Source organism: Microcaecilia unicolor, chromosome 3, assembly GCF_901765095.1.
Source record: "Microcaecilia unicolor chromosome 3, aMicUni1.1, whole genome shotgun sequence".
Taxonomy (NCBI): Eukaryota; Metazoa; Chordata; class Amphibia; order Gymnophiona; family Siphonopidae; genus Microcaecilia; species Microcaecilia unicolor.
The window spans coordinates 442,827,473-442,839,758 of NC_044033.1; the positions used below are offsets into that span (position 1 = coordinate 442,827,473).

At 45.1% G+C, this 12,286-nt stretch overlaps 1 protein-coding gene across 1 annotated transcript in view; it reads right to left on the minus strand.

Annotated features, from left to right (window-relative positions):
* Positions 1-8,113, minus strand: part of DCDC2C (doublecortin domain containing 2C) — a 112,335-nt gene extending 104,222 nt beyond the window's left edge. Inside the window, exons 1-2 of the mRNA XM_030198905.1 lie at positions 7,806-8,113; positions 759-807 (exon numbers count right to left, since the gene is read on the minus strand). Coding sequence (XP_030054765.1) covers positions 759-807; positions 7,806-8,113 — 357 coding nt within the window. The remainder of the gene's footprint in view (positions 1-758; positions 808-7,805) is intronic.
* Between the last annotated feature and the right edge of the window lie 4,173 nt (positions 8,114-12,286).

Below are 12,286 nucleotides of genomic sequence, written 5' to 3' on the forward strand. Positions count from 1 at the left end.
TACCGTGCATTAATTAATTTATTTATTGCATTTGTACCCCACATTTTCCCCACCTATTTGCAGGTTCAATGTGGCTTACAGAGTACTGTCAAAGGCGCTTGCCCAGTCGGTTGATAACAGATACAAGGTTGTATAGTGATCGTATGAGTTATAATTGGAGGGTCGGATGGGATGAAGATTGCGTGTTGTCCAGTACAATTATAGTCTTGTTGTGTTGCTGGGTGGGAGGTTTACGTGGGGTTGTTGGGGTAGGCCTTTTTGAACAGGTTGGTTTTTAGTGATTTCCTGAAGTTCAGGTGGTCGTGAATTGTTTTCACAGCTTTTGGGAGGTCATTCCATAGTTTTGCTGTTTAAGTCCATATTAACAGAGTGAAAATCATCATCATGGTTTATTACATGACTAATGCAGTAAAAATAGGGGCTGCACTGCAGGTGGAAGATAACAAACCTGATGTGGGCCACAGTTTCCCCCCACCTAATTCAGCAAGAACATGAGACACCCTCCAGCCTCCAAAAGAGAAGGTTCCCCCATCTTCTATTAAGTTCCCCCGCCCATCTCAAGTCAAGCCAATGTAGATAAGGATAAACGACAGTCATCCTCCCTCTTGACCAACTGGCAACAAAATGCCACCAGTTTACCTTAAGCAGTCTTTTGTCTCCACACATGTATTTTTGTATAATCTGAATGTTGTAACTAGTGATTTCACATCCTTTGATCACTATTTTCTTGAGGAAAACAGGAATGCTTAAACACTTACCACCTTGTTAGACTTCTGTTCAGGTTTTTTCACGGTTATGTTGACATAACTGGAAAAAAATTAAAAGTTTAGACTAAAGATTGAAGTCTGTCTTGTAACAACTAATCATAGGTCATTACTATCTACCATTTTCTGTTCTCATATGTTTTTACTGAATTCACACAAATTATTTACGTAATTGGTGTTAACAGGTGCTAATTGACACAAATTGTCAGTTACATGCCTAACTGCCCTTAGTATCTACAAATTGAGCACACAAAACCCACAGCGCATAACTGCAAGGGGGTGCGTGGACCTGGGGGGGCATGGGCAGGTCAGAGGAATGCCTATCACTTCTCAGGGACGTGGAGTCAATACACCAAACTTTTGACTCCGACTTCAATTCCTCTATTTTTCTACTGTCCAACTCTGACTCCAGTTCCGACTCCTACCGAGTCTTTTTCGGCATCTAAAGCACTGATATTTATAATTTAGATCCAGGACAAAAATACGCATACATAAGTATAAAATGACAATATTTACCATACATTATAATGTTTTTTTTTAATTTGGAAGCTGGAGTCAGAGTCGGTACATTTTTACAGACTTCAACTCCACAGCCCTATCACTTATGCATGCAGATTATTGAATACTATCAGTTACATACCTAACTGACAGCAGTTAGGCGCAAGAATTTACACCAGCCATTGAGCTAACATAAGTGCTTGTGCCTAAAGTTAGGTGTGTAACTGCAGCCTTACCTTAGTATTCTATAAAATAAATTATCGCATAATTACCAATATAGAATTCCCATTTAGCACACATCATCCTGGCACTGAACTAGGCAACCTGTAGAAAATTATCCCCATAGAGGCAAGTGAATTGGTTCCAGGACAGAAGGTAACAACTGTGTTCATATAAAGAGAAGACTGAACTGAAGCAGTGGGACTGAGACTTTACACCCCAACACGCAGGTGTACTTCTTATTCAAGCTTGTTGGGAACCCGATAGCTGAAGTGGAAAAGGACCTGTCTCTCAGGTGCAACCCTAATCTCTCAGACAAGAAGTTAACAGTTAAGAACATAAGAGTAGTCATACTGGGTCAGATCAATGGTCTATCTAGCCTAGTAGCCTGCTTCCAACAGTGGTCAATCCAGGTCACAAGTATCTGGCAGAAACCCAGGGGTCCTTTTACTAAGCTACAGGAAAAAGGGCCCTGCGGTAGTGGTGGGGCCTGTTTTTCACACACACTAGGGCCCTTTTTACTGTAGCCCATAAAATGCCCCCCCCCCCCCCAAAAAAAAAAACCAGCTGCGCGGTAAAAACAGCTGGCCATGTTGTGGGAAGCACTTACCGCCACCAATTGAGGAGACACTAAGAGCTCCCGTAGTAACCAGCAGTAACTGGGCAGCACGCGGCAAAGCCCAGTTATGAACGGGTAACTACCATGCTAGGGAAAAAACATTTTTCTCAGAACACAGGAAATGGCACACACTCCAGCCAGAATTACCATCAACGGCAGCGTTTGGCCAGTGGTAGTTACGTTTTAGCGTGCAGTAAGTCCATGTTGGCCTTACCGCCACTTTGTAAAAGACCCCCCCCCATGCTACCAATCCCAGGGCAAGCAGTGGCTTCCCCCTTTGTCCATCTCAATAACAGACTATGGACTTTTCTTCCAGGAACTTGTCCAAACCTTTTTAAACCCAGATATGCTAAATGCTGTTACCACATCCTCCGGCAAAGAGTTCCAGAGCTTAACTATTCATTGAGGCCCAGATTATCAAAAGCAAACGCCAGCGCTAGTGGCTGTTAGCACCATACTAGCGCTGGCATTTGCTACAGCCCTATGATTAGAGCCCTCAAGCGTGTGAAACAATGAGCTCGAGGGCTCTTTGCGCAAAAAGCATGCAAATGCATGCTAAACAGGGCATTAGGTATTCCTCCCCAATGATCAGCGGTCAGTGCACCAAAATTTGGGTCGCTGGCCGCGGCAAACCCTACGCCAGCTCCGAGCTGGCGTTAGGGTTTGCTGATCATTGGGGAGGAATGGTGAGCCCTGTCCAGCATGCAGTTGCATGCTGACAGGCCCCCGTTCCCCCTAAAGCAAACCTGCCAACTGCCAACTGGGGGCTGGAGGTCCAACGATCCCACCCCCCCCCCCCCCCCAGAAAATGGTCCTGCAGTGTTCTAGTGGCCAAACCCTCTCCCACCCTCCCACCCAGCGAGCGACATGGGGGGGGGGGGCTGGAGGTTAGGCGGGCCTCCAGCCCACCGCAACTCCCCCCACCCCCAGCGTTGTCCGACCAATCCCTGGTGGTCCAGCATAAAGGACAACCCCTCCCGGCCCCCTACCTTTAGTTGGAGGAGGGACGCAGCCTGCCTCCCTCCTCTTCCTTGTGTTGACGCCGCCGCAAAATGGCGGCGCCCAGCCCCGCCCACTGCATTCTGGGATGCGCTGGGCGGGGCTACAGACCATGTAAGAGAGCGATTCCCTGACATGGTCTGTAACCCCGCCCAGCGCATCCCAGGATGCAATGGGCGGGGCTGGGCACCGCCATTTTGCGGCGGCGTCAACACAAGAAGAAGAGGGAGGCAAGCTGCGTCCCTCCTCCAACTAAAGGTAGGGGGCCGGGAGGGAGATGTCCTTTACGCCGGACCACCAGGGATTGGTCAGACAACGCTGGGGGGGGAGTTGGGGTGGGCTGGAGGTCCACCGGACCTCCAGCCCCCCCCCCCCCCCCCCGTCGCTCGCTGGGTGGGAGAGGGTTTGGCCACTAGAACACTGCAGGACCATTTTCTGGGGGTTTGGGGGGGCTAGAGACCCATCGGATCTCCAGTCCTCCCTGAACCTGGGGGGGGGGGTGGGATCGTCGGGGGGGACCGGAGGTCCACCAGACCTTCAGCCCCCGTTGCTCAGGGCAGGGGTAGACAGGGCCTGGTGGTCCCATGGACCTCCAGCCCTGTTGATCATGAGGGTTTGACAGGTTTGGGCTTTTGACAGCCCCAACCTGTCAAACAAGTGCGGGAGGATTGTGCTGAGTGCATGCTCAGGCACAATTCGCCCGCACTTCTACCCAATGATCAGAGATAATTGCGCTGCTTAAATTTGCATGCATTATCTCTGATCATCGGTGTGGTAAAGCCCTGCACTGTTCCAGTGCTATTTTTAGAGCGCTGTTTGGAACAGCACGGGGCTTTTGATCATGAGGGTGTGAGTGAAAAAATATTTCTTTCAATTTGTTTTAAAAGTATTTCCATGTAATTTCATTGAGTGTGCCCTGGTCTTTGTACTTTCGGAAAGAGTAAAAAATCAATTCACTTCTACCCATTCTACACCACTCAGGATTTTACAGACATCAATCATATCCCCCCTCCAGAATCACAGTGTGATCCTGTTTTGTTTGTGAGCATCAGAATAAAGATGTTATAAATATTCACGTGTCTTGCCCACTGTTGCTTTTTTTTTTTATCTTATTCTATTCAGGGCCAGCACCCCCCCCCCCCCCCCCCCCCCCCCACCCCATCCAGAAGTCTTTATTTTGGCTTGGTGCATTGCTCTGAGTTTGTGTGTGTTCTCCCTTTTAAAGCCAACAGGCACCAGCATAAAAAATAATTTCTGTAGGGCATTTGAGGTAACACTCACCCCAACCTACGAAGGACCAGGCTACACCAACCCAACTTATTTTTCAAGGGCTACATAATCAATTTCAGTTATAGTGACTGTAAAACACTGCTGTAAAATTACTTTGTCACCAAAAAATTTGATAGGGGTACCACATTATTAATTGAAGAACACTAGCTCCCTATAAGTTTTCAAACTATGTTTAAAATTCTAATTATTGCTCACCAAATTTTTAAAGCTTCCTCTTTGACCTGTTAATTCCTCATGTGCCCTCACACACACTTTGGTCTTCTCTAAAGCAATTACTGATTGGTACAATCTTGTTTTGCTGTCATAGCTCCAACTTTATGGAATGCTCTTCCTTTAGATATTTGGTTTGAGCCTTCTCAACAACAACTAAAAAATGTTTTAAGTCTGCCTGATTCTCAATTTTATCAATGGCTACAGATTACCTCTATGCTGAGGAAAAGCAACTTACAAGTTCAGCGTATGCCTCAAACTCCAGAACTTGTTGACATAAATTTACGGCTCCAGCATACAGGCCACGCTGCTTCCCACATTTATAAATATATCCTAAGTAAGCTTCCTATTAAACGTTCAGGTATACATAGATGCTGGGAGGAGGACATCCAACTATCTATCTCAGATAAGTTATGGGAGCAGCTATGGAGTTCCTTCTTTAAGTGTTCTAAATCCTCATCAACATTGCAATCTTTATACTTTTTCATGCACAGATCATTGTGGACGCCTCTTATAATGCACACTATTGACTCCTCTAGCTCTAACTTACGTTGGTCTTGTCAATCTCAGCAAGGCAATTTAAAGCACCTTGTATGTGACTGTATGTGTATTCAGAGTTATTGGAATGACATATGGCTATTAATGGTAGACATATTCCATCTTTCTGGTTCAATGTCCTACAAGTATGTGGTACTTAAAGACCAATGTTTTAAAGGTGTTCTTAAATCTTATGAATGTACCCTTATTAATACCATGCTATCTTTAGCCTTAAAAGTAATTTTCTTGCATTGGAAATCCTTATATAACGTTACTTACCAGGAATGGTGGAATTTGTGTATATTATGGGTACAGTTATGAACTATGAAATATGAACCATGGTTAATGCTTGTAAGAGCTAATGTTTAACAAAGCATATAGGCTGATAGGCCTAAGTATTTGAGTTTCTCTTAGTTGACCTCTTTACTGAATCAGAGCTCATGGTCTGCTGGCACCTAAGTAAACACTATAATAAACTTAGTTGTGCACCCTAGAGCAGAGTCAAAGGGGCAAAGGCCGTAAATTGTCAGGCCAGGAACTAATGAAACGGGCGCTAGCAAGGTTGTCCTCGGAGTGTGTATGTTTGAGTGTGTGTGAGACTGACTGTGTGAGAGTGAAAGAATGTGTGTGTGAGTGAGTGACAGAGAGAGAGACTGGGTGCAAGTGTGTATGTGAGAGAGAGAGAGTGTATGTGTGAGAATGAGAGTGTGCGCCATGGGCCCCCCTCCCTCCGAGTTCCAGGTTCGTCCCCCCTCCCTCCCTCTGAGTTCCAGGGTCCCCTCCCTCCCTCCGAGTTCCAGGGTCGACCCCCTCCCTCTCCCCGAGTTCCAGGGTCGACCCCCTCCCTCCCTCAGAATTCCAGGGTCATCTCCCTCCCTCCCTCAGAGTTGCAGGGTCGGCCGTCTCCCTCCCTCCCTCCCTCAGAGTTCCATGGTCGCCTCCCCCTCCCTCCATCCAAGTTCCATGGTCTCCCCCCTCCCTCCGAGTTCCAGGGTCGCCCCTCCCTCCTTCCCTCCGAGTTCCAGGGTGGCCCCCTCCCTCCCTCTGAGTTCCAGGGTGACCCCCCTCTCCCTCCCTCCCTCCAATTTCCAGGGTCTCCCTCCCTCTCTCCCTGCCCTCCGAGTTCCAGCATCACCCCTCCCTCCCTCCGAGTTCCAGGGTTCCCCTCCCTCCCTCCGTGTTCCATGGTTCCAGGCGCACTCGCTCCAAATTGTAGAAATCCTCTTCACAGAAAAGCAAAAGCATTGCAGCAAGGGCGGCAGGGGCGGGGCCTCATGCTGGTGTGCTGTTGGTCATTGCTGCGGCTGACATAAGCAGAAGTACATAACGTGACAGCGAAGGTTGCTTCAGCCACGGTCCACCAGGGAGGCAGCTTCAGAATGTTGGAGGTGGGTTTTATTATATAGGATAAGACATTCCTACATGCAAACTGGCCTGGGAAAGGTGCAATTATGGATGAACAGATGAATGTGTGATTTAGTGACGTGGGGATAGATGATGTGAACAGAAAACAGAATGATCTCTCAGGAAAAATAAGTACTGAAGTAATGTAAAACACAAGTGTATAAAAGTAGCCGTCTCAGTTCTGTACTTTGGAGTGATAGATACAGAAAGCATGTGTATGGAGCAGTTCTATCCTCCCATGAGAAACTAGCATTTGTATTTGTAACTTTATTTTGCTAAGAAATTAAAGAATTGCCTCTCTCATATGCTGGACTTCATAGTCTTTTATCTCTCTCTAAATTGCGGGTGGTTGGTGAGTACAAATATAACAAATAAATAAATAAATACTAATATGAGAGGTGATACAAGCAGCCTTTAAAACATTTGTTACAAGTATGCTAAAAAGTCATTCCATTTTGCTTTGCATCTGCAAAAATGATCTCCACTTGTATCTTATTTTAAAGATGCTTAGTGTCATATGCTGTTTGCTTATTTGCTGTATTTCATGCTATGGCTAATGCGTGAACTACGCTGTCACATATCCTCCTTTTTCCCCCTACCTCTTCTTCATTATTGTCTTTTAGACAAATATGTACATTGCTCCTCGCTTCGATTGTTATTCATTGTCTTACCTGTATATTGAAAGTCAATAAAAACACTAAACTATATTATTAAAATTTTGACCTCCCCCCCCCCCCAACATGCCCAAAACAAGCTTCCTTTAAAACTCCACGTGTAAATGCAATTATATAAGGCTTCTAAAATGACTTCTACATTTTGTCTATTTATCAGCAACCGACAAACATCAAATTTCTGCAAGTGAACCCTTCCAGAAGGAACCTACAGAACTGACCTACAACAAATATTTAGCCCCAACAGTTGTATTCAGAAGACCAGAGATAGGAATTTGCTGTTGGACTTTTTCCTCCCAGAAACCTTTTCTTCTCGAACAAATACAAAATCTGCAGGTATCAAGGAGGTTGGTCCCCACAGTACTGAATATTCCAGAGAAAAATCCTGTGGTGTTTTCAGCTGAAAATTACCTCTACAGCCAATTAGGGAGTAATTTTTCACCAGACATACTTTGTAGTTATGTTCTATATAAGTCGCTCTCACCCCCATAATTTACAATAGAATAGCCAGAACTTAGAAGCCAGACCTGTGTGCACGTGAATTCGAACTTTGGCACCTCCCTGTCTCCACCCTTGCACAATGACGTCACTTACTCGAGCTGATGGAAAGAGTCCTTGTTCGCTACCACGTAGGTGTGGCCCGGCAGGATGTCGTCCAACGTTGTCACGCGGTGGCCCTCGCCCGGTGTGAAAATCCGCAGCACCGATCCCTGCGGCACCGGCACGTGCCTAGTCAACTCCGACAGCAGGGCGTCGAAAGTGGGCACGTGCTTGCCGTTGATCACCAATTTCCTGCCGACGAAGAAAGGGTCCCCGTTGCGGTAGAAGACCACTGATCTGGCCGGGATTAACTGCGTCGGGTGGCGCTCGTAGTACGTATCATCCTGCGATGCCATGGCCATGATGATGTTATGAAGAACGGGAGAGGGGGGACCGGCGGCGTCGTTCAGTTAAGAGTTGAACGGTTTCAGTGAGGTGCTTTAACAAGCGATATTGCGAGGGACAGTGTGAAAGAACGAGCGTGGAAGATCAGATTTGTTCAGTGTCCCGTCCTGCACCATAGGCATCCTGCGGGGAGGTTTCAAAACGAGCGAAGGGAGGCTTCCCTTGCGCCGTGGCTTTTTTGCTGCATGAGGTGATTGTTGTGCCGCTTCGTTGCTGTGGGCTTAGCGGCCAGATGGTGCAGATGGTCGTCTTGGTCTGGTGATGTCGAGCCTTTTTAGCCCCTTGTAGTTGCGTTGATGACGCCATGGGGTAAGCAAGAGACGGGGTTGTGTCATTGTGTGGTGGTGTTGTCCCCGTAGCAACTAAGCAGAAAGGAAACGAATGAGCGGGACAGCTGCAAATGGGTTTCTTGGCCAGACTGCTGGAAAATATAGTAGGTGGAGGTGTTTTGTTTTGAAGACCAGAAGTTGACGTTATTTTTTTCCTATTGAGGCACCTCACACTTAAAAATAAAAGCAACATCCCTTTTTGAGTGTTATAAGGAACCGATTAAGTAGGAGTTCCCCAAGTGTTCCAGGACTCTAGTAGGTTTCTCAGTAGAAAAAGGCGAAAAAGCACATTGTAGTTCATAAAAAAATTTACAACTTTAAGTAGGGTGGCCTGTGGGGGATCTGAGGATGCAGGGTAGTGTGCAGAGACTCACTGTAGAGCCTTATTTGCATAAATCGGGCTGAAAATGAGTCCCTCAATGATAGGTCCTTTCCTTTAAGAAGTGGGGCACATGTAGTTCTTTCTGACCCACGTGTACTTGTGGCAACAAACATCGAACCCCACGTTTTCCATACCCAGTTCCAGAGATGCCAAAGGTGGCCCATCCGAAAGCTGGACATTTACTACTGCTGAAACAGAACTACTACCAGCCCAATGTGGCCATCAGTGGTAGTTCTGTCGTGCCATTTCTGGGGGAAAACAAAAACCCTCAGAAATGGTTAAAGTGGTGGTAATCAGGCATAGCTGCACACTGCCCGGCTACCACTGGGTTACTACTGGAGCCCTTTCGGTAAAGGCTCCCTGCTGCATGGCCACTCGGTAAGAGTTCTCTTACCACGTGGCCATTTTTAAGGGCTTTTTACACGCTGCAGTAAAAAGGACCCTGGCATGCAGGAAAAACGTCTTATATTCCGCCAGAGTCGCTATACTCACGTTAGCCCTCTCCTCAAGTCGCTTCACTGGCTCCCTATCCGCTTCCGCATACGGTTCAAACTTCTGCTTTTGACCTACAAGTGCATCCACTCCGCAGCTCCTCAGTACCTTTCCGCTCTCATCTCTCCCTACACTCCTCCCCGTGAACTCCGTTCGCTGGGTAAATGTCTCCTGTCGTCCCCCTTCTCCCCCACTGCTAACTCCCGGCTCCGTTCCTTCTATCTCGCTGCTCCCTATGCCTGGAATAGACTCCCTGAGCCAGTACGTCAGGCTCAGTCTCTGGCTGTCTTCAAGTCTAGGCTTAAAGCCCACCTCTTTGCTACTGCTTTCGACTCCTAACCATGACTCTCTTACTCAACACCCTCACTTATCACCCCTACCACTGCAATTTCCCCACCCCTAGCTGTCTGTTCGTCTGTCCAATTTAGATTGTAAGCTCTGTTGAGCAGGGACTGTCTTTTTCATGTTGATTTGTACAGTGTTGCGTAAGTCTAGTAGCGCTATAGAAATGTTTAATAGTAGTAGTAGTAGCAGGAAAAATGGCTACCGCAGGGCCGTTTTTCCCACAGCTTAGTAAAAGGACCCCTGTGTGTTATCATATACTAACAAAGCAGTAGCACATTTTAGTTAATCTAGCCCTTATCGTTTTTCTGCATGGATACAATTTGGGAGAAAACCTTTAGTAAATAGGTCCCTTAGGTTATAAACCCTCTGGGGATAAGGAAATACCTACTTACCTCAGTGTAACTAGACTTTAAATACCAATGAAAAGGTATGAACTAAATCCAAATAAATAAAATAAAATAAATTATAACCAATAACTCACTGCATCAAGACAGGCATTGTGATTTTCAATAGTTTGTCCCTGATCTGCAACAGCCTCTGTACATAACTGGATATCATCTGCTAATACATGGCACTGAATTCCATAGAATTCCATACCCTTGAGTAACTTTATATAGCAGTGTTGGATAAATATTAATAAGGACTGAGCCAAAATTACTACCACCATAGGTGCCAACATATCAAAATGATTGGGGGTGCCAAACAATACAGTGAAGGAGCTTGCTGAATATTTGGGGTGCTTGGCACCTGATCAGCTGGCTCCTATTACTAACACAGTACACTGAGCTGAGGATTTTTATGTATTGTCAAGATCTTTTTTTCTCAGTGGTGACTCTTAATGCAGAACCCAGCAATGTGTATCTTTAGCTAAGATTATTTTCCCAATATGCATCATTTTGTACTAGTCCATACAGCAATTCACATGCTATTTAGATGCCTTGTCCCCCAGTCTTGCAATGTGCTACAATGTTTTTTGAAATGTATCTATTTCAGAAATATGTGTTAAACAACTACAATGAAGTTTGCATGGTAAATATTGTGATTTTAATTTCATGGATGATGTAATTTTAATGATGCTATAATTCTAGATGACAGTTCCATCTCTTATTTATGTAAACCGCAGTGAACCACGCTTAGCGAGGCATTTGTGGTGTATAAATACCAAGTGTAACGTAATGTAATGCTACAGTTCCCCACAATCGCTCATTACATAAAAACTGAATCATTTTGTTTCTTCTGCAACTTTAATCATCTCATTCATTGCTTCTTCTTCAAGTTCATTTATAAATACATTAAATAAAATACTGGTCTCATGGCACTCCACTGTTGTATCTTTTTCAATTAAGAAAACTATAACCATTTCATCTACGGTTTCCTATCATTTAATCGGTTATCAGTCCACAATAGCACACTGTCTTTTATCTTAGCACATTTTAATTTCCTGCACAGTCTGTCTTGAGGGACTTTATCACGTCTTCTGAAAACCCACGTAACGAGGTTAGGGCTCTTCAGCTTGGAAAAGAGACGGCTGAGGGGAGATATGATTGAAGTTTACAAAATCCTGAGTGGTGTAGAACAAGTAGAAGTGAATCGATTTTTTACTACACTCAAGGAAGTTTCATGGAAATACTTTTAAAACAAATGGGAGGAAATAGTTTTTCACTCAGCAAATAGTTAAGCTCTGGAACTCTTGCCATAGTAACAGCTGTTAGCATATCTAGGTTTAAAAACTTGGGTTTGGACAAGTTCCTGGAGGAAAAGTTCATAGTCTGCTATTGAGACAGACATGGGGAAGCCACTGCTTGCCCTGGGATTGGTAGCATGGAATGTTGCCACTATTTGGGTTTCTGCCAGGTACTTGTGACCTGACTTGGCCACTGTTGGAAACAGGACACTGGGCTAGATGGACCATTAGCCCGACCCAGTATGGTTAATCTTATATTCTTATCCACATGTTTATTAACAGCTTCAAATCTGTCAGGCAAGACTTCCTTTTGCTAAGTTCATGGGATCTCTATCCCTTCAAGACATGTTTATCCATTTGATCAGGAATTTTGCTTTTCAGAATAGCTTGTACCATTTGCTTAGCCCCAAGATCAGGCTCACCAGTCTGTATTTTTGCAGATCACCCCTGGAGCTGCCATAATTTATTAATAGTTAAGGAAAACTGCCGCAATTGTATTTAATGTCCTCTCTCCAGTGAGTAAGTCAAATTTGATTTCATTTTAATCACTATTGCTAAGTGTTCCAACGATCATTATTCCTTGCACCAGGTCCTACATTGCAGTGAAGACTAGATGAACTTTCCCTTTCATTAGTACTAGGTGCACCATGAAAAAGTCATTGGATGCATGTAGAAATGTTACCTCCATAGCAAGTCTGGGTGGGATATTTATTCAGTTAGTACTCAGGTAGTTGTAAGCCCCCTTGTGTGCCAATTTTATTTGCTTTACTAATTCCCATTACCATTTCACTGTCTGTTTCTTCATCTTGGCCACCTGATTGTATTACATCCCTTCACTAATTCACTTTCCCTTGTATCTGAACAAGCATTTTCTGCATGAGTTACACACACTCCAGAT